At 39.4% G+C, this 20,662-nt stretch overlaps 2 protein-coding genes across 4 annotated transcripts; one reads left to right on the top strand and one right to left on the bottom strand.

Moving 5' to 3' along the window:
* Positions 1-1,469: 1,469 nt before the first annotated feature.
* Positions 1,470-9,499, bottom strand: CCT5 (chaperonin containing TCP1 subunit 5). The gene is made up of 11 exons (XM_080338920.1): positions 9,318-9,499; positions 8,397-8,457; positions 8,138-8,302; positions 7,536-7,734; positions 6,547-6,739; positions 5,449-5,598; positions 5,000-5,119; positions 4,416-4,601; positions 3,331-3,468; positions 2,777-2,957; positions 1,470-1,771 (listed from the first exon to the last, which is right to left on the bottom strand). The coding sequence occupies exons 1-11, from the start codon at positions 9,420-9,422 to the stop codon at positions 1,644-1,646; spliced, it is 1,626 nt and encodes a 541-aa protein (XP_080195046.1). The 5' UTR covers positions 9,423-9,499; the 3' UTR covers positions 1,470-1,643.
* A 67-nt stretch (positions 9,500-9,566) lies between these two features.
* ATPSCKMT (ATP synthase c subunit lysine N-methyltransferase) lies at positions 9,567-18,933 on the top strand. Of its 3 annotated transcripts, none has more exons than XM_080338922.1 (5): positions 9,567-9,591; positions 10,285-10,568; positions 11,632-11,769; positions 12,814-12,864; positions 18,352-18,933. In XM_080338922.1, exons 2-5 carry the CDS (start codon positions 10,290-10,292, stop codon positions 18,547-18,549), a joined length of 666 nt encoding a protein of 221 aa, XP_080195048.1. In that variant the 5' UTR covers positions 9,567-9,591; positions 10,285-10,289; the 3' UTR covers positions 18,550-18,933. The 3 variants fall into 3 exon arrangements, with proteins under 3 accessions (XP_080195048.1, XP_080195047.1, XP_080195049.1); XM_080338921.1 differs by lacking the exon at positions 9,567-9,591 and adding an exon at positions 9,605-9,796; XM_080338923.1 differs by lacking the exon at positions 9,567-9,591 and adding an exon at positions 10,058-10,131.
* Positions 18,934-20,662: the final 1,729 nt, after the last annotated feature.

The following is a 20,662-nucleotide window of genomic DNA, read 5'->3' as shown; positions in this document are numbered from 1 at the left end:
ACACTTTAAAGGAGTCAAGATTTCTAAGCCACGTGAAAATAAAATGTAACTGAAGTTGATAGGTGAAGCTTTGAAAAGATTTGGTAATGGGATTTGCCATTGTAGACAGGACAGGTGTACTTACTCTGGTGGGGATGGAACTGATTTTCTTTACAGCAGCTGGTATAGTGCTGTGCTTGAGGTTTTGTGACCAAATTAATGCTGAGAACAGATGTTTTAGCTGTTGCTGAGCAGTGCTTGCACAGTGCCAAGGCCACCTCTGCTTCTCACTCTGTCCCCATCCCCCAGGAAACAGGTTGGGGTTATGCAAGAAGCTGGGAGGGGGCACAGCTGGGACAGCTGACCCCAACTGACCTAAGGGATAGTCCATACCATGTGACATCATGCTCAGTATATAAAGCTGGGGGAAGAACAAGGAGGAGATCGTTCGGAGCAATGGCATTTGTCTCCTGAAGTAACCGTTACATGTGATGGCACCTGGCTTTCCTGAAGATAGCTGAAACATCTGCCTGTGAATGAATTCCTTGTTTTGCTTGTGTGGATGGCTTTTGCTTTACCTATTAAGCTGTCTTTATCTCAACCCACAAGTTTTCTCACATATTTACCCTTATGATTCTCTCCCCCAATGGCTGTGGGAGAGCAAACAAGCAGTTGTGTGGTGCTTAGCTGCCTACCAGGGTTAAATACAACAATGGGACAGGCGTTGAAGGGAAAAATTAATAAAATGTGAGCAAATGTTTTGTCACTTCCCTTCTGCTCCATGTACACCTTTACTGTAATTAAACAATTCCATTTGAAGTTCTAACTACACTCCTTTTCTCGTGTTACTGAACAAAGAGATGACTCTACGTGATCTAATGTATTTATGGGATTTTAGATTCACAATTACAAGCATGAATTGATTCAAAATGCCACTCGAGCAGAAGTAAAACGGATTAACTGTTGTCCACTGAACTGCACGTAAATGAAGCCAAAGAATAACAGTGGATACTCATTTCTAACAATGAAAATAAAGATTTGCAAGATTCTTCCCCAAGCAGCTCTAGAAATACACCTTATTGTAACCAGTCCTGGAACTCCCCCAACATCTCAGACTTGTTATTTCTATCCTTCTTCCTCTATCGACACTCACTGAAGGATTTTGACTCAAGTCAGGAACATGCTTAAAGGGTCCCTCAAGAAAAAAAAATGGAAGCATGAAATACAGGTGCTTTAAATCTTCAGACTGAAACTTCATACTTCGTGTATTTAACATACAAGAATTACTGGCTATAACAATTTTCTCACTAAAGAGTGAAAGACCTCTTGAAAAGTTGTAGGCTCTGCTCACAAGCAGTTAAGAGGGCTAGTTGCAGAAGCCATGGAAAAGGACCCATGGAAATTTATTACTAAATCACTGATCTTTTTTCCTGTCCCTTTGAGAAGTGTTTTCTATGCATATTCACACCTAAGAAATGATGCAAAGAAACTTCTGAAACAAGTCTTGAAACCGCCAGTGCTAAATCATGTTTTATTTCCAACAATTAGCCATTACAGTATCTGAAACAAAATGTGTCCAAAATAAATAGCTGAAGATGAAACATCATAATACTACCATCTTCGCTACTGCTGTGGCCCCCTTAATGTTTCTTGCTTTTCAGCCTTTACTCTTCAGTTTCTCCAGGCCTACGGATATCGTCAATCTTCAGGATCATTCTAACAACCTGAGTTGCCAGAGAAATCTGCTGTTTCTTGCCAATCAAGGTTTCTATAACATGTTGCTGCTTCATATCTGCCAAAAAAAAGCAGAATAATTATATATTCTCCTCAATTCTAGATTTAACATTTAACTTGAGCTAGTAATTTCCATGTAATATTAAAGAACCTTTTAAAATTATTTCTCTCGGCCACCACAGTTGACAAACAATTTGTACAAACCAGAGTTTTAAGTCTGGGTTCTTAACAAAGATCTTAGAACATTAAGATCCAAACTCTTTTCCCCAACTCGGTTTTCCCCCAATTGTTGCTTTTCACCTTTCTGCATTATTTTTAAAGAGTACAGTTTCAACACACGAACATTAGAAGGATCCTAAGGGTTGAGCAACCACTAAAGATGTGAAAGTTCATATGCCATAAAGCAGAAACGCCTAATCAAAGACGGGTTATGAATTCACATAAACACAATGTCTGACATGTGTTCCAAAATTTACCACCTTATTTTCTGAAAAAAGCAACAGAATTAAGAGTGTGAAGTGCATGTCCAGATGAAAATAAGTTTTTAGACACTGGTTTCCTAGTCTTCACATGCTTATTACAGGTCTATATATGCACATGTACTGGTGTGAACAACACTATCTAAAGACATTTCCAACCTTTTGTTTACTTCTTCACAAGCTGTTTCTCCAAACAATTGTTTGTAGGGCTGCAATGTAAACTGGATCACTAAAACTGCAGTATTTAAAATACAGCCTGCTCTTGCCTCATAGTACAGTAGCTTTGATTCCCATACTACAAGGTCAGCCAACATCTTCAACTCATCCTTCCACCAAATAATGTTTTTCAAGCAATTTTACATTTTCTACCCAGTAGATACATGCTCTCTCTCCACCTGCATTTTCACTTATTATGACAAGGGACAAGAGTTCTTAACAGAAGTGATCCACAGATTAAAAAAGAACAACAATGACAAAAAACAACAAAAAAACTCCTATGGTTGAGAGGCAAAATATTAAGCGTTTTGATCATCTCAGAAAGAAAACCCTGTTATGCTCCTCTCTCTCCACACTACAGTTCTTACCATTTGTTCCTTTCTGCAAACAATCAATGCCGAGGGCAGGATTATTTTCCTTCACTTGTCTAGCCCGCACTTCAGTCATGGTCTGTATTGGATTCATACCACTGTTCTCTGAAAGCGCCATGGGAATTACCTCCAGTGCATCTGCAAAAGCTCTCATAGCATATTGTTCTAAAGATGGGCACTAGGGGAAAAGAAATTTAAATTCATACAGCTATTAACTTTAATGTCAACAAAAGCAACTTTTCACACTAGCTATAAAATATATATATGATGTGCAGATTTTCTTGGCAATATACATCTCAACAACTGAACAAACACCTTTGGATAACTACTTGCAAATTAAAACAATTTTAAACTGCTCCTGTCATAAAAGGAAAAAGGTATTGGTAATGACTTTTTACAGAGAGGGGAAGGAAAACTTTTAACATTGTTTATCAGCAAATGTCAGGAAGTTCCATAATATGCACTTTCTGGTTTTTGCAATCTCTTAAAACAGACTTAATCCTTATTTTCCACTCATAAATTAAAGCAAGTTGTAACTGCTCCTTTCTTACCTTATCCGCTGCTTCACTGACTGCCAAGGCACAAGAAATTTCAGCAGCACCACCACCATATACAATACGATTATCACGAACAAGATTCCGGATTACACACAATGCATCATGAAGAGACCGCTTTGCTTCTTCAATAATCTGGAATTATAAAATAGCATGTATTTTACAATATGCACAACTGAAGGCTATGAAGAAATACTTCCTAATACAGACATGGAAACTGTAAATACACTGTAGGATCTTTCATGGCTCTAATGCAGCTCTACTGCTGCTATGTTAGAGTATTTCACACCCAGTGGCAGAGAAGGGATAAAAAAAACCCTCATACACATCTTTTCAATGTTATTTGTTAAATCTATAAATTGAAATGACAAACACTTACATAATAAAGTTTTCAATCTTGCATATTTCAAGATACAAAACACTTAAATTTATATGCCAACATTATGTTCAGGCTGCAGTTCATGTCAACTCCCAACATTAACACATGCAGAAGGATTTAACACATTATGCTAACCTTTGAAGTAGTATTTTTGCTTTCATAAAGAACTCTTCAGACTAGGAGTTACGTTATTTTCTTCCTAAGGTTTTTCACTCACAGTAAGACTTCACCTATACTAAATATAATTTAACACTAATAGTGCAACCAAGAACCAGGTTAGGTACATAAGCATTTGAAGGAGGGGTTGAGGGGGGTAGATCACTCTGGTTTTAACTTTTTTAACTGGACTAAATCAGGAGTGACATACCTAGATCCATAATAAACCAAATCTTTCAAAAATGCTGATATGTCTTTATGTAAAAAAAGTGACCCCCCATGAGAAAAAACAAATGAGAGCATTCACAGGTAAAATTATTTATAAGCTTATGAACTATATGGTCTAATAGTAAGAAAACAAATTTTTCATTCAGAAACATAGGACGTTAATCTAACAAGTGACTTCTAACAGAGTCACAACTGCCTACAAGCCTCCCCTGAAAAATAAGAAAATAAGAAAAAATAAGAACAGTTACCATGCTTTTGAAAGAAACTACACATTCTGCAACTTACATATCAAACATTTGTAGCAAATAAAACATCTCACCATTTTATTTCCTCCTCTAATGAAAATGGTCACAGCTCTGGAATTCTGACACTGTTCAATGACAAGCATTCTGTCCTTTGTTGTCCCAAAGGAGATCTCTCGGACAATACCCGCAAAACCCAGTTTCTCTGGCGTGAGTTCACAGAAGCGAGGAACGATGCGTCCTCCAGTTGCAATGGCAATTAACTGAAGTTAAACAACCATCAATTATTTTGAGAAGACTTTTATATTTTGTTTTTCATAACTTAAAACTAATGAAAGAGAATGTCAAACGTCTACTCCAAAACGTTATCTTCCCATTATTTCAGGTGATGCTTTGTTTCTGTAAAAAGTGGAATTAAAGCAGAAACATTCCTAGCCACATAAAGCTTGTAACAAGTAATACGTATACACTCCAATTACAAACAATAATCCCATTAATTGTAGGTTCTTTCCATAGACCCCAAATGATTTTTCTCCAATACCTACTCGTACACACAATTACACAGTTCTACCCAGAAAGCGTGAACTTTTAATTGGTACAGCATATTACGTGACAAAGATTTGACAACAGGTACAAAATCCAGTTTTAAGATTTTACTTACTTCTATTTCGGGTCCACCAACCCAACGAACAGCAGGCAGCTCATTCTGGAGCAGCAAGTGATTTGCTTCATCATCAAAACCCCACTGGCAAATAGCAAGGTTTGCACCAGTGTCTTTTATCTGAAAGCAACACACAGCACCAATCTTCTGATCAGAACTAGCCCAGAAATGAAAAACAGTTTCTTTATGATTTTAATTCTCCTAATTTTCTCTAAACACAAGTCTGTAAAAGAACCATCTCCCATACACAGAGATGAAAGTGAATTTCAAACCAGGGTGTATCTCCTACTTACATAAAATTAACTTTTATCCATAGCCTTACAACTGCTTTTATGTCGCTCCCAGCAGGATCATTAGTTTATTTCCAGAAATCAGTCAACACATTGTAATGTTTTGTGTGAAGGCTACAAAAACCACAAACAACAGAGAAAAACAATCTTGAAGATTACCTGTTTCACCATCTCTTCAAACTTCTCCTTTTCATATTTCTGCAGTGCCTTGTAATCTTCCACAGATGTGACATCAAGCTTATGCTTTGTTTTAGGCTTAGGTGGCTCGAACGGACAAGTAAGGATTGCAATTTTGGCATCTTTAAGCACCTGTACAATTAAAAAAAAAATTAAAAAAAATCAAGTTTTCACCTCAGTAACACCTCCTTCTCACATTTGCAACAACATATCCTTCTATCTCCATGTTCTTAAAGAAACCTGAAGACCACTTGATTGATTCTGAAGTAAAACTAACCATATTCAAACAATTCCATCAAGTCTCTCTAACCCAGTTAGAGTAAGAAATTCCACAGCTTCAAGATACGGTTTAAGCACTTTACAATCTTTAACAATGATGTCTTTTTATAGTTTAGGTAAAAAAAGTCAATAAAACCATTATTTGCCCTGATAACCTCTGTGACCGTTAAAAATACCACATACTCATCTTCAAAGACATTTTTTATGTATTACAAGACTAGTATTTTCCACCAGTCTTCCTTCCTATAGGATAAATAGTGTCACCTACGAGAAAAAATATTTTAGAATAACAGAAATTCTAAATTGTCTCCATCTTGCTTGAAGTACATAGCACGAAGACTTTGAGACCCTACATACACCAAATATAATAAAAGCACATCTTCTGGATTGTTCCAAACAGGGCAACACAAAGCTTAAGAACAGCAGAAATATCTCTTGATACTGAGTTGCAATAAACATCTTAAGCATATTACACATTCTGGATTATTATTTCTACAACACAGAACTCTGCAACTGCGCTCACGTAGTAATCATACCTCTTGCCTTTCTCAATTCCTGAAGTACCTCCCGCTTGCCCCTCCATCCCTTTCTCAAGATTGTTGTAAATTTTAACTTGGTGTATTTCAAGATGAAGAATTCAATGCTACTCTCCACTTTCTTTGTTGATATATAGGTGAAAAAACAAGCCAAACGACGACGCTGTTTAAATACTTAAGAAACGCTAGCACAGCATTTGAAGTGGGCTAAACAATCTTATTTAACCCATTACAGATGAGAGACGTGCACAGGAACATCACTTACTTTAGGCATCTGTGGATGACTGAAATCTTTATCCACAATCACTCCTTTAACCAACTGCGTATCTTCCAGTCTCCCTCCCACTTTGCCTTGTACTTTGATCAGCTCAAAATCAACATCTTTACGTTCCATATCTGCTACTGTCAGTACAGCATTTACAGCAATTTCTGCCATTTGTCTGTGACAACGGTTAACTCTACATTAAAAAAAAAAAAAATTGCACTGTATTTTCATAGTTTGGAAGAAAAAAGTGATTCTATTAATTTTGATCAGAAAAGGATCATTACAGCACACTACTTTCGTACGCTGCATTAAGAGAGGGTCCTGCTTGTTTGTTCGCCGAAATAAAAGACGCTAAATATAGGAGAAAGCAGACCATGCAATGTGGTTTGTCCAAGGAGCTTTTGTGGACATAGTCTCAAGATACAGATTTGAAACAAGCAAGGAGAATTAACTGCTAAGAAATATTCAAGTCACAGAAACCACTTTTAAGAGAGCTCTGGAAAGGAAGTCTTACAATGTCTGAATTCATACAATACACATAGAACCTATAATGAAAAATGCACTTATGGAACTATCCTACTGATTTTTTTTTTGATTTTTTTTTTTTTAGGAAAAAGAACCCACTAAAACAAACCTTTGAAAGATAACAGAATTATTTTTAAAAGGTTTCTATTACTTTTGGAATTTGCTATGATGCAGAAATATGCAACCAACAGAACAAGTTAGAACAAAATTGATTTTAGAGTTGTTTAATCTCACAGAATTGACCCATTCGAGAAAAAGAGTTAACAATTTCTTACTCTGAGACATGTGTACATTGAGAAATTAACCAAAATAAAAAATAATAGAGCTTTCAGCAGCCACTCCAATAAAAACAACAACAATTTAACAATCCATCCAAACACCAAGCAAACACCAGGACTTCTCCTTTCAATTAAAAATGTTTTCAAGAGGAATGTAAATATTCTTCTGTAGTTTTTGTGACTTACACTTTAGAGCCCAGTGTTGTCTTTGCTGTCTGGATCAGAGGTTCAATGTTCTGTGGATCAACTGGAAAGCTGTCACTGATTTTGTCTAGATGCTCAATAGCAATGCGGGCTGCCTGCTCGTAACCGTCTGCTATTCTGATTGGGTGAATACCACGATCTAGTAATTGCTCAGCCTGTTCCAATAATGCTCCAGCCAGAACTACAAAACAAAATATTAAAATAACAGTTACTCTTCCACAGATTGAAACATCATTTTTAGCACATAACCAAACAATTTAAAAGTATGCCTTCTCATTTTTTTGTAATATTTTAGCAGTTCAAGGTTTTTTAAATGACAAAATAACCCTAAACAACCCCTTACTTACTATGCTGAGAAAGAAAACTGCATTATGTTACAGCAAGAAGAAGAATGGGCACCAACACGGGACAGGTAGACGATTACGGGAGAAAATTACGCAGAAAAATTTTGAATGTACAAAGAGGAGTCTCAACACTGACTTCAAATGTAACCATACACAGAAAAGACACAAAAACATCTTTCTGATTAAAAGACTTATAAGAACAGATTAGAATTTAATTTAGAATTTAAAATATTTTCTTACCAACAACTCCAGTAGTACCATCACCAATCTCATCGTCTTGAGATTTAGCCAGCTCTACCATAAGTTTGGCTATCTGGTGATCTACATCCATCATATTCAAGATGGTAGCACCATCATTTGTCACAGTCACCTCACCATCTTTGTCCACCATCATTTTATCCAAGCCTAAAAAATAGATATATATATACAGAGCATCAAGGAAAATCTATAAAATCCACAAAACCAATTACTGTGAAAGAATCGTTATTGCATTATTTACCATTGGGGCCAAGGGATGTTCTCAGAGTACTTGCTACAGCCTTCGCTGCCATTATGTGAGACTATAAAACAAAGGAGAAATAAGTGAAATTATTATCATGTATCCCAAAGTCATTATATTAAGCTGAAAAAGGCCGAAAAAAGCTAATGCAAATATTGTAATTTAACGGACAACATCTAAGTATGGCTAAAGAAAAATTAAAAAAAAATCAGTATGTGTAGTTTTTTAACGTCAAAAAACATTTTCTGTGTTTTTTCTTGCACAGCTTACACTTAGGCTGCTACAGCATGCAAAAGCAGGGCACCTAAAATGACAGCCCTGAGATTCAAGCCAGGGAAGCAACAGAATCAAGCTATGCTAAAAGAAGAAGCCAGGATAATTTTGCTGCCCTCTTTCATCAGTATTTAAATCACACACATTCACATAAGGCTGCCTACTCGCTCAGCCAGCGCCTTTCTTGGGAACAACGGCCGAGGTTCAGACGGGAGAAGGCGGAAAAAATAAAGGGGGGGCGGGGAGGCGCGGCTCCAGGGATCCTCCCTGCCCGCGGCGACCAGGAGCCCCCGGGAGGGTCCCGCCGCACCTACAAGGGAGATGACCCCGCAGCCAAGCGACTCGGGAGCAGATTCAGGGCATGGACACGGCTCCAGAACCTACAGAAAAGGGAGGAGTGCCAGCCCCGGGAGCAACGCCTTGTCTCTCCCTCCATCCTTCCCACACCCGCGGGCCTAGATCAGACTCCAGGCGCCCTGCGGCTGACACGGGGCAGAAGACAAAGCGCAGAACCACCTCGGTCCAACAGGCTCCGTCCTCCCTGCCAAGGCCTAACGGTGCCGCTCCCCGCCCCTAACGGCAGCATGGCGCGGCCCGCCCAGCGGCGGCCTGCAGACGGACCGGCGGCCCCGGCGGCCGCTCGCTCACCTTGAGCGCCTCCAGCCCCATGAGGCGCGTCTTGCGCTCTTGGTCCTTGAGGATGAGGAAGGGGCGCCCATACTCATCAAACGCCAGAGTCCCCACGGCCGACATGGCTGCTGCTGCTCCCACCGACCGGGCAAGCACGAGCCGGACGCCGCCGCGCCGTGACGCAGCACGCTCGCCCGCGCACGGCTCCGCGCCTGCGCAGCCGGCAGCCCGCGACACATTTGGCAGGCGGGACCTATGTGGCGCCGCCAGCGGACCTTTCTGGAAGCATTCGGTAGCGGTGGGAGTTGAGTGGCAGGGGCGGAGGGGGGGAAGTGCGTACTATTAGGTAGAATACAAGCGCCAAGTGCAGCAACAGTGGGTTGCATCGAGTGACGTGAAGCTAAAGGAGGGGGAACAGACACACGGCGGAAGGGAACGTGCTGCTCCTCCCCGAGGCGCCTTCAGAAAGATTTCGGTCCCTCCCGCAAAGCGAAGTGGTATTGCCCTCCTCTATAAATACAGCTGGCTGAGAGCGTCTGTCTCGGTGTTGAGGGAGCGCGGTGGTGGGGGAATGGGCTTGGTGCTGGGAGGGCGGGCAGATGATGGCTGGCTCTGCAGTTGGTGGAGCTGTATTCTGGAGAAAAGTTTCTCCTGTAGGGAAAAGCACTAACCGCTCAGGGACGCCTGTCTCCCTGATGGTGGGACGGTCTCTTGAGCTGCTCCGGGGCGCGCTGCTTGCCGGGCGGGCGGGAAGAACTACGGGCTTAAACAGAAACCGCTTTCCTACACTGACATAGTGACCCAGCGCTTCAGCTCCCCACAAGCAGTAATGGTGACGTTTCGCTTGGGTCTAGGGATCAGCTGAAGGGATATAAGTTTATTTTTCCCTTGTTTCCTAACTATTTGATACAAAACACTGCTGTGTCTTAAGTGTAATCGCATAATAAAGCGATTAGAGAAAATGCTCATTAACGTTTGTTTGTAGGTGTGATGGCCAAGGCGCTGGCGAACGGGAGCCAGGCAGCGGGCACACAGGAGGATTGCGAAGGCGGCTCCAGGAGGAGGAGCTGGGGGCTGCTGGTCACCGCTGGCGTTGGGGGGACCTTGGTGGCACTTTATGCTGTGGCCACCCCCTTCGTGACCCCGGCTCTGAGGAAGGTGTGCCTGCCCTTCGTTCCTGCGACTTCTGCTCAGATCCAGAATGTGCTGAAAATGCTGGAAAACAGAAGCGGCTCTCTAGTTGACATTGGTAGTGGGGATGGGCGTATTGTAAGTTATGGACATTGCATTCTTTTTCTTTCGCCTCTCAAAAAGTGCCAAATCCCGTAACCATGACTGCTGTTGTTTCTTCATATTGATGAACGTCTTGTCTTTGGCATCCAGTGTTTTGAGTCCTATGAGAAGGCTCAAAGCTGAGAAAGGTTTACATTCAGTGTAGGTGAGTAATCAGTATTTTGCTGCAGTGTTACCAGCAGCTTGACAAGGTACAAAATTATAACCTTATCCTTTTGGCTGGAGAGAATTGCGCTGCATTCTTGTGAAAAGATGCAAAGTATTTGTGTTGTGATTGTGAAAGAGCTGTGACTCCATGTAGGTTTGTAGCTGCAACATGTGAGGCTGTGAGATTAAATAGCACTGTGCTTTTGGAGGATGAGATGAATTACAAAACCAAAAATCCTGATATTACAACTGTAGTCTTCACACCTTTGTGCACCACTGCCTGCCCTGCTTCAAAATGAATGTGGCAAAACTGGAATAATTACCAAGAGATATGGTGAGAATCAATCAAGCCAAAGTGATACTGTGCTTCCAGGACATTGTCTGAAGCCATGTTTGTGAATTGTGATGGTGAGGACATAGTGGAGAATGGTCTGGGTTTTTTTTTTCAGTTGTGATGTTTTGTGTAGCATTTCTTCAACATCTGCCTCAAGCTGTTCTTGAATGCTACGTTTGTCCATATTTCATGTGAATGAGTCAACCATTTTTCCACACTAAAAATTTTTATTTGGAAATCCAAATCTGTCAAGATGACTTAGGAAGAGTGCCTAAGTAGGAAAGAGAAAAGCACATAGGTGCGAGTGAACTCCTTCTGATGTTCTCTCTGCTCAGCGTTGTGGCTGCTGACCCTCATTCGAGGCACTTAATTTGGAAAGGTACTGTGTATTTAATTCTGACCTTGTATGTATGTATGTGTATATATATGGGTTTCTGATTGGAGACTGAAGACTTCTTGGAGAGCCAGATGTCTAAAATTGAATGCTTGGTGTTGCCCTAATGTATCTGTCCTGAAAAATAGTTGAGCTTGTGTTGAGATTTATTTTCTTCCTTGTAGGTGATAGCAGCTGCAAAAAGGGGATTCAAAGCTGTTGGTTATGAATTAAATCCCTGGCTAGTCTGGTACTCTAGATACCGAGCCTGGAGAGATGGGGTACATCAGAACACCAGATTTTATATTTCAGACTTATGGAAGGTAGGTGGTGATGTATGTAAGAATGAATCTGGGATGTATGAGAGATTTCTGTAATTGGGAGACAGTTTCTTTAAAGAACCCGAATGCTGACTGGCCACAAGGTGCTGTGTTGGGCTTTGAGAAAAGTACTTGAGCCCATAGGCACAATACGCTACTGTCCTGGTTTTGTGCTTCAGTGAAGTGCTGTCTGTTTACAGTACAGGCTTCTTGAGTGTGTGATGTCATTCTGGTGCCTGATGAATGTCAGACTTCACTGAGAGCTGATTTCTGGGGAGGGTCAATAACAAGATTCTTCTTCACCTAATGTACAAAATAACCATTTCATTAGACATGTTGTTTTCTAGCCATGCAATGTGTTACCTTGGTTTTGAGTGTTGCTTGAAAGTAACTTCCGTCCATGTGACTGAGAATTTTTTCACAATTTTCAGTCATCTGAGTTACAATTGCTTCTTTATTGAGGTCTGCTATTTTGAGTCATATTTATGTGGACCTTTCCCCTGCTATTTTTTTTTTTTTTTAAGAATGGCATTTTGTAATGGGTAAAGTGGATACCAGGAATTTTTGGGAAAAGTGCGAATGTACTGTTTTTATCTTTGTTTAGATAAGAGTATAGGAAATCTTCAGAGCACTGACTGACGAACCCAGGCTTTGGAATGCCTGGAAAGTTTTTATAGCTAGCTAACATTTAGCAAAAGTAGGGGCACAATTAAAACATACCTCATTGTAATATATGTAGGAGTTGTGGAAAAACTTAGCTACGAGTAATATCATGTAGGTATTTCCTAAACTGATACTCTGTGCTACTAGAATTAGTGTCATAGTTTTTGCCAGGCAGTAGAAGTTTTTTGCCGCTCCACAATCTAAAGTTGTCTTTATGTGGAAATCTCTGTGAAGCAAAGTTAATGTGGGATCTCCTTTCGTATTTTTGGTCTAAATCCCTGTTGAAAGGAGTGCAGCTAGAAGGATTAGAGGAAAACAATGGTGAGAACTTCTCCAAATATAAATGCCATTTTCATTAAGACTCGTTCTCAAATTTTCTTTTAGGTTTCCTTTTCCCATTATACAAATGTTGTTGTTTTCGGGGTACCTCAAATGGTAAGTTTTCTATTTTGCATTGTTTAATTATTTTAATACCAAGGCATGCAGTGTTAGTACATTCATCTGCAGAATGAACCAACCTAGAGATTGACATAGGTAGTTAGTAGTAATATTTTGATATTTCATTTTTGCTTATTAATGTCTATGATTAAACCTGGTAAAACTTGACAGTGTGTGGACTGGAGCTCTAAAAATACAGATTTTTTTTTTTTTTTTTTTCCCCAGAAGTATTTTCTGTCCATTATTTTAGATCCAAAATGAAAACTGCTGTGCATAAGTTGCTTGGGGGGAAGGTGATAGCTTAGTTCTTGAAAATGTCAGGTTTTCGTACTGAAAACAATGAGCAGTATGCAGGGAGAGAATGGAGTAGGAAATTTGCTACAGCTGATTTTTGGGAAGCTTGTTAGAGTACTGAATGTTGCTTATGTTCTTCTCCAAAAACTGGATCACCTCAAATAGGCCCTTGCCTGTGTTAGACTGTGAGCTTTTAGGAAGGGAGACAAATACTTCAAGTATAATTGCTAGAGGACAAGTACACAAATTCTTTGGCTTTTATGAGGGCTTTGTAACCTATGTTCATCGTGTCCCTGTGGAAAATGCGTTCTTCAAAATTGCTGTAGAAATTGAGTTGCAGAGTGACTGCTTTACTCATATATTTGATGAATTAAGTCAGACACTACATTTACTTTGGCATTCAGCTTGATCTAGTTTGTTTTTTTCCTCTCTTTATTTGAAATGAAAAAAACCCATAAATATTTAAATAATCTTTTTTTGTTGTTGTTGTTAGAATTTTCTATAGAGGTTGGATGCATATCGAGGAGCAAATCAGAAATATCCTATAAGTGCCCCTGTATTGCTTTTTAATCTGCTAAGGCAGATGTGGGATGAAATGAGTGAAGTTTTATGTGATGTTATACCATACAACATACACTGATAATATCTCTGTAGTAGCAGCAGGAAGATGCAACAAGAAGTATAATAAAGCTTCTTTATTCTCAGCTTTTTCTTTAACAGCATTGGAATTAAATACCTGCTTCAGATTCAAGTTGTAACTGGTGTTAGAAACTGAAGTGAAAATGCCTTTTTCATCCTGCTTTTGTGGGTGGCAATTTAGTGAGAACTATGATGGTATTTGTGCTGCAGATGTTGCCAGGTTTGGATGTTAAGTGTTCTCTAGCTTGAATTCCAGGAGGGGGCAGTATAAATATTTGAATTTTCAGTCAGAAATTCTGCAATAGCACTGAGGGGAAAAGTACAAGTGAATAAAGATATTTCAGTAAAACAGAAATAAATAAATGCCCTAGTAAAATGTGAGTAAACCTAGCAGAAATGCTGGCTTAACTTTAAATGTAATGGTATAAAGTGGGATAAATTAGTAACAGCTGTGATAGAAAGAGTAGCTATAGGGCTGTCCTGGTTTAACCTGAATTAGCAATATAACGATGACAGCTGCTTGCTCACTCCCTCCCCCACCCCCGAATACGTGAGAAAATCAAAAATGAAGGGAGAAACTTGTGGATTGAGATAAACACAGTTTAAGAAAATAACAAAATATTACTGATATACTACTACTATAGCTAAAATGGAGTGCAGAAAATAAAATAAAAGGTACTCAATGCATTTCCTCGCGAACCCTGTCCGCGCTGAGCAGCCAGTCCCAGGCAGCAGCACCTTGTTCTGGAGAGAGAAGTCAGAAAGGCCCAGATGCCTGGAGGTTTGGCAAAAGGCCAAACTAAAGAAACTCCCAAACATAACTCCACCAAACAAGTTTCCATGCTGGCTCTGACAGACCTAGCCAGAAGATCCTGACTCTCCTTAAATATGAAGCATGACACTAATGAGATGGAATACTCTTACTTATCAGTCTGGATGTCAGTCAAGTTCTGCTCCATCCATGCCCCCCTTCCCAGCTGCCTCACACCTGTGGGCAGAGAACTCAGATTGTCCTTGGCTCCCAGACAACAACAATTAAAAACTTTAACTTTGTCCTGAGGTCTTCTTCTTGTTTTCAAACTAATTCAAACAATGACTGTGCTAGCTACAAAAAAAGAAAGGTTTCTAATTGCATGAAGAAAATGAACTCACTTTCAGTCAAACCAGCACAAGGGCTCAGAATAACTTCAGTAAATTCAGTAAATACAAGCCTAACTTCTCCCAATGAAAATACTGTCATAAATGTTATAGATCCAAAATTCTGAACTACTGTGTTTCCTGAGCCTTAGTTGGCTAATGATCCCCTTTAAATTTACTTTGGAAGTTGTGAATGCTTAGCTTCCTGGATGACTACATTGATTTTCTAGAAACTTAAATGCATTTTCTCTTTCTTTATTGAGGATAATAGACCTCTTTAGCTTTTTTAAATAATACTGGTCTCATTTGATGCTGTCACACAAAGCTTTTATTTCATATCTGAGATTAGTTTATGGGACTTAGATTTATTGAACTTCTGGGAAGATTAAGACCTCAGTTCTTGCAAGAATCTGGGGGAAGGTGTGTTTATCTATGAGTCATTGCAGAGAAACTTTCAGTTGTTCAGGGTGGGATGACAATTTTTAACAGGTGCTCATGTTCACCACTTCTGTGTCTTTTAACATTATATTTTGTACAAAAGGTTTACTGAACTCTATGTAGACATAGAAAAAAACCCAACCCTGTCTTGATATACAAGTACAGTAGGATTATAACACCTGTTACCAAGAGATTTAGCTTAAAAACTAGTTTGACTGTGGTTCAAGGATACAGTTCTTTTTGGTGGAACAATTAATGAAGTTTTCTAATTTGAGCTAATGTAGACATGAGATGTCACTAATTTTCATAATTACTTCTTAAAAATTAGGCTGTGCCTATATTTGTCATTCCTGTAAAAAATCATTCCTTCCTTTTCTGGTGTCTCAGCTCAGTATGAGATACCAAAGTGGGCTTATTTCTCTACTTTATTTAAGGTGCGGTAGCAAAAATCTTTAAAAGAAGCATTTGCTGTATGGATGAAATCAGAGCATAGAATGCTTAAAAATATTCAGAGGTAACTCTTTGATATATTAGATCTATGACTATAATTTTCCTAAAATACTACATTTTAAGCTTAAATGTAGCTATAATAGGATGTTACATCAAAGGTACACCCTGCATGTGTGTGATAGTGGAAGCTATCTGCAGCCTTTGGAAATACATTTTCTTTAGTCAGTCCTGTTTTCTAATAATGCTTTTTTGTGTGTGTGTATGTTTTTTTTTTTTTTTTTTAATTTGTGTCCTTTGTGACTTAAATTGAGCTGTATTTGTAAATGATTTCTGTCCTTTTAACCTTTTAATATCTAAATGTTATTTCATGGTACCAAAGTAAATAGATTTTTACATGTAATAGAAGTAACCTGTGGTGCTTGCTGTTATAATTACTCCCTGAGATAGGTACCGTGTGTAAGAATAAGAGGAATTCCAAATGGATGTGGACTGGTCTACTTAGGCATAACCTCAAACTTCTTCAAAGGACAAAAATGGCTACATTTATCAAGTTTCTTTTTTTTTTTTTTTCCCTTCAGAACATAATCACTATTTGGGATGAGAAAGACATTTCTTTGAAGTCATGGTGTCTTAATTCATTTCTCACTTAATCTATAGCAGAATTTTCCAAGTTATTATACTTATTGGAGACAGAGTATCTGACTGGGCAGGGTATTGCTTTCTTTTGGGGGAGTAGTGACATTTCCCTTGGCTATCATGTCCACTCAATTTTTGTGAATGGAGGAAAGCTGACTGCAGGTCTTCAACCAAGGAGAGTTGCATAGTGGTATTTGACATGGCCCCCCACAACATCCTTCTCTCTAAATTGAAGAGATTCAAATTTGATGGATGGACTATTTAGTGGATAAGGAATTGACTGGATGGTGGCATCCAGAGAGTAGTAGTCAATGGCTCAGTGTCCAGATGGAGATCGGTCGGTCATGAGTGGTATCCTTCAGGGATCCATATTTGGACTGGTACTGTTTAATACCAAATTTGCAGATGACACCAAGTTGTGTGGTGTGGTTGACATGCTGGAGAGATGGGATGCCATCCTGAGGGACCTGGACAGGCTGGAAAGGTGGGCCTACGCAAACTTCATGAGTTTCAGCAAGACGAAGTGCAAGGTCGTGCACATGGGTCAGGGCAGCTCCTGGTATTAATACAGACTGGGCTCTGAAGGGATTGAGAGCAGCCCTGTGGAAAAGGACTTGGGGGTACTGGCAGGTGAAAAGTTGGACATGAGCTGGCCATGTGTACTCACAGCCCAGAAAGCCAATTGTATCCTGGGCTGCATCAAAGCAAATGTGGCCAGCAGGTCAAGGGAGGTGATTCTGCCCTTCTACTCTGGTGAGACCCCACCTGGAGTCCTGTGTCCAGCTGTGGAGCCCTCAGTACAGGAGAGACATGGACCTGTTGGAGGAGGGCCAGAGAAGGGTCACGAAAATGATCAGAGGGATGGAACAGCTCTGCTGTGTGGCAAGGCTGAGAGGTTGGGCATGTTCAGCCTGGAGAAGGCTCTGCAGAGACCTTATTGTGGCCTTTCAGTACTTAAAAGGGGCCTATAAGAAAGATGAGGACAGAGTGTTTAGTAGGGCCTATAGCAACAGGACAAAGGGTAATGGTTTTAGAATGAGAGAGTAGGTTTAGGCTAGATAAAAGGAATGTGTTTTTTACAATGATGGTGGTGAAACACTGGCACAGGTTGCGGAGAGAGGTGGTAGATGCCCCATCCCTGGAGACATTCCAGGCCAGGCTGGACGGGGCTCTGAGCAACCTGATCTAGTTGAAGATGTCCCTGCTTATTGCAGGAGGTTTGGACTAGATGGCCTTTGAAGGTCCCTTCCAACCCGAACTGTTCTATGATTCTAAACGTGAGGAGTTACATGCGTATGTTAACAGGCTCTAACCAACAAAGCTCGATTTCAGTGATATGTAACATACCAGTACTTTACCATACAGTGACAGTAGAATATTTGCTTTGGGTTATTGGTTGTATGTTTTGAGTGTCCTAGGATTTGTCCTGGGGTTAGGCTAGAGTTATGAGAGGCATTGTCCTTTGAGTATCACATAATAGTTCATGCAACTTGAGGTGTCTTAAATAGTATAAATTCAGGAGGCTAAACTCTCCTTCAGAGAAGAATCACACTGAAGCGAATAATGAACTAGAACATGGAAACTCTTCTCCTATTTTGTGTTGTGTTTTTTTGTTTTTGTGGTATTTTGTTTTTTTTTTTTTTTCAATCCAAGGTATTATCTATGGTTTTTGATTGAACTTTTAGAATTTAGAGTTATGATTTTTTTTGATCTCACCATTTTATTATTTGCCAGTACATCAAAGTCAAAATGTGTATTGTGAATACTTTCCTGTTATTTTTTCCAAAAATTCCTCAAACCTTGTCCTTCTTTAGAACACTTGAATTAGATTTTAAAGAGAGTGTTTCTGATTTTTACTGCTTCTGAAAGCTTTTTATTGTTGCTCAACAGATGCCACAGTTGGAAAAGAAGCTAGAAGAAGAACTTGAATGTAATGCCAGAATCATTGCCTGTCGTTTTCCTTTCCCTTGCTGGATTCCAGATGATACTACTGGAGAGGGAATAGACACTGTATGGGCCTATGACTTGAAACATTCTAGAGGATGTGAAACAAAAAGCTTGGAAATTACACCAGAGGCAGAATCATGAACATCTAATTAATTTTCCTCCTGAAATTTTGTGTCTTTGCTTGTTAAAGATAAGATTAATGTGAACACAGCCCCAGGTTATGGAGAGAGATATTCTCTACAATAACTGAAGTACACTGGTTATCTGAAAGCACACAAAGGTTAGTGAAAAGCATAGTTAAATGGCTTAGTGTAGTTAGTAAAAATTATGAGAAAGTTTTATAGAAGCAGAAAACTTTAATATGAAAAATGAGATAAAACATGGTTTACTACTGTTGGGAACATATGTATAAGTTAAAATGCTCAAATTGGTGAACTTAATACATGCATTCTTTCTGAGCCTGTGTACCATTTGTTATTGGTGTTGGAAGTGGTGTGCAAGTAGCTTCTCAAATGAGCTGTGGTTCCCGAACATCTTCATTGTGTATGCCAAGTAGGCATAGTGCTGTATACACTGAACTGATGCAGATTGTGTATGGTGATGATGCCAGTGTTTTACACCTTGGCCTTCAATGTGTACTTTTTAAATTTGGATATGACACAACAAGAAAATATAACAAGTTGTTTATTCATTAACACAAGTGCAGCCCTTTATTATATTCATGTATTTTTATTATGTGAAGACAAAACTGAAAAAATGAGCTCTTACTGAATACTTACTGGTATAAGCCTTTTCAAATGACCATAATTTTTCCTGACCCCTCTGATTTAGGAAGGGTTTCAAAAGTCATCTACTTGGAAGTGAAGCGTCACCACTTCTGTGTGCATAAATCTTAAACAAGGTGTGGGTGAGAGTTGCTTACTTGAATGGGTAATGAAGACTGTTTCTGATTCCAGGGCTAGTTCGTCCAGCTGGCTTGGTTAAACTTGGTTAGACTTCATTGAATATGTAGTGAGATAGGAAGGGAGGTTTTCAGTCAGGCTTTTTTTCCCTTGTACTTTTCTGAGGTCTGATGAGATCTCAAAAACTCCTGGCATTGCTGCATGGCTTTTCTTGGAAGGGAAGCAAGTTCTCCCCACCTTTTTGCTGATACTGGTTTGCTGTGGGGTACTGTCACTGCCATGACATTTTCCTTTTCTAACATGGTTTGAGAACTTTTATTAATTTGTAACAGTCAGCTTACTTAGTTGGTCTTTTGGTTCCCAGGCAAAGTTTGACTGTTTTCACACATTAACAACTAGTCAAAGTTCATAGTTAACCTCTGGCCCCCATGAACATATAGACTATTTGTTAAGTGATGACTACATAAGTTTGTCAGACCTTTTGCATCTATGATATGCATAGAACAAAGCTAAAACAGGGTAGGCAATTGTCATCTGACTTCTGAGCAATTATTACCACAACTGAAATTGATTTAGGCCAAGAGAAGTGCTGAGACCATGCAATTTCAGGTAAATACAAAGCCTGTGACATTTTATTAAGTGTTGGGAAAGCCTGTTTGCTGGGCTATAGTATCTGATTTGAAGCGAAGTCAGGTGTTATTTGAGATGTATAGTCTGAGGCTTTTTTCTGGTGGGAGGGGAGGAGAAAGGAGGATTTAAACTACAGTCTACACTGAAGAATGGAAATAGAGCAGTAGAATGGTTTTGTTCTGGTAATGTATACAAAGCAGAAGAAGGGGGCAAATGTATGTGCTCTGGAGTCTGCGAAGGAGAGATGATTTCAGCCTCACATGGGAAGGCACATTTGTCAATATGGTGACTGTATATACTGAATAATACTTGATTTCTGGTCAGCAGTCTTTTACAGCCTTTCACCACAGTGTAATGTAGTACATCTTGTAAAACTACAGTAAATTCTTTTTACCATGATTTAAGTGTTATCATTATTGCACAGTGACAGAACAGGACTACAGTGGCTTGTCTAAAATGGCTGAATTTACTTTAATATCCTAAGGCCATAAAACTGGAACCTTAGACAAAGGAAATCTGAAATTATTTCTATTGAAAAAGACCATACAACAGGGAAATTAGCTTATTAAGTCAAATCCTTCCCTGAATGATTATAAAGGAGAAATCAGAAGATTTTGATTGATTGAATAGTGACTCTTCTGTAATGCAGTGCTTTGACCCAGGTTTTTACTGCCTGCTTTCCCTGAAGTTGGTTTGCAGGGAATGAAGCAGATATTTACTTT

The sequence above is a fragment of the Nesoenas mayeri genome (genome assembly GCF_963082525.1).
Source record: "Nesoenas mayeri genome assembly, chromosome: 2".
NCBI classification, from domain to species: domain Eukaryota; kingdom Metazoa; phylum Chordata; class Aves; order Columbiformes; family Columbidae; genus Nesoenas; species Nesoenas mayeri.
This window is presented reverse-complemented; position numbering and strand designations above follow the sequence as displayed.

Excerpts from the sequence above, each read along its gene's own strand:
- CCT5 (XM_080338920.1), bottom strand. The coding sequence starts at position 9,422 with ATGTCGGCCGTGGGGACTCTGGCGTTTGATGAGTATGGGCGCCCCTTC. Across the intron at positions 8,458-9,317 it reads TGGGGCTGGAGGCGCTCAAG|TCTCACATAATGGCAGCGAA; the intron begins GTGAGCGAGCGG and ends TTTGTTTTATAG. Across the intron at positions 7,735-8,137 it reads TGGTACTACTGGAGTTGTTG|TTCTGGCTGGAGCATTATTG; the intron begins GTAAGAAAATAT and ends TTTGTTTTGTAG.
- ATPSCKMT (XM_080338922.1), top strand. The coding sequence starts at position 10,290 with ATGGCCAAGGCGCTGGCGAACGGGAGCCAGGCAGCGGGCACACAGGAG. Across the intron at positions 10,569-11,631 it reads GTAGTGGGGATGGGCGTATT|GTGATAGCAGCTGCAAAAAG; the intron begins GTAAGTTATGGA and ends TCTTCCTTGTAG. Across the intron at positions 12,865-18,351 it reads TTTTCGGGGTACCTCAAATG|ATGCCACAGTTGGAAAAGAA; the intron begins GTAAGTTTTCTA and ends GTTGCTCAACAG.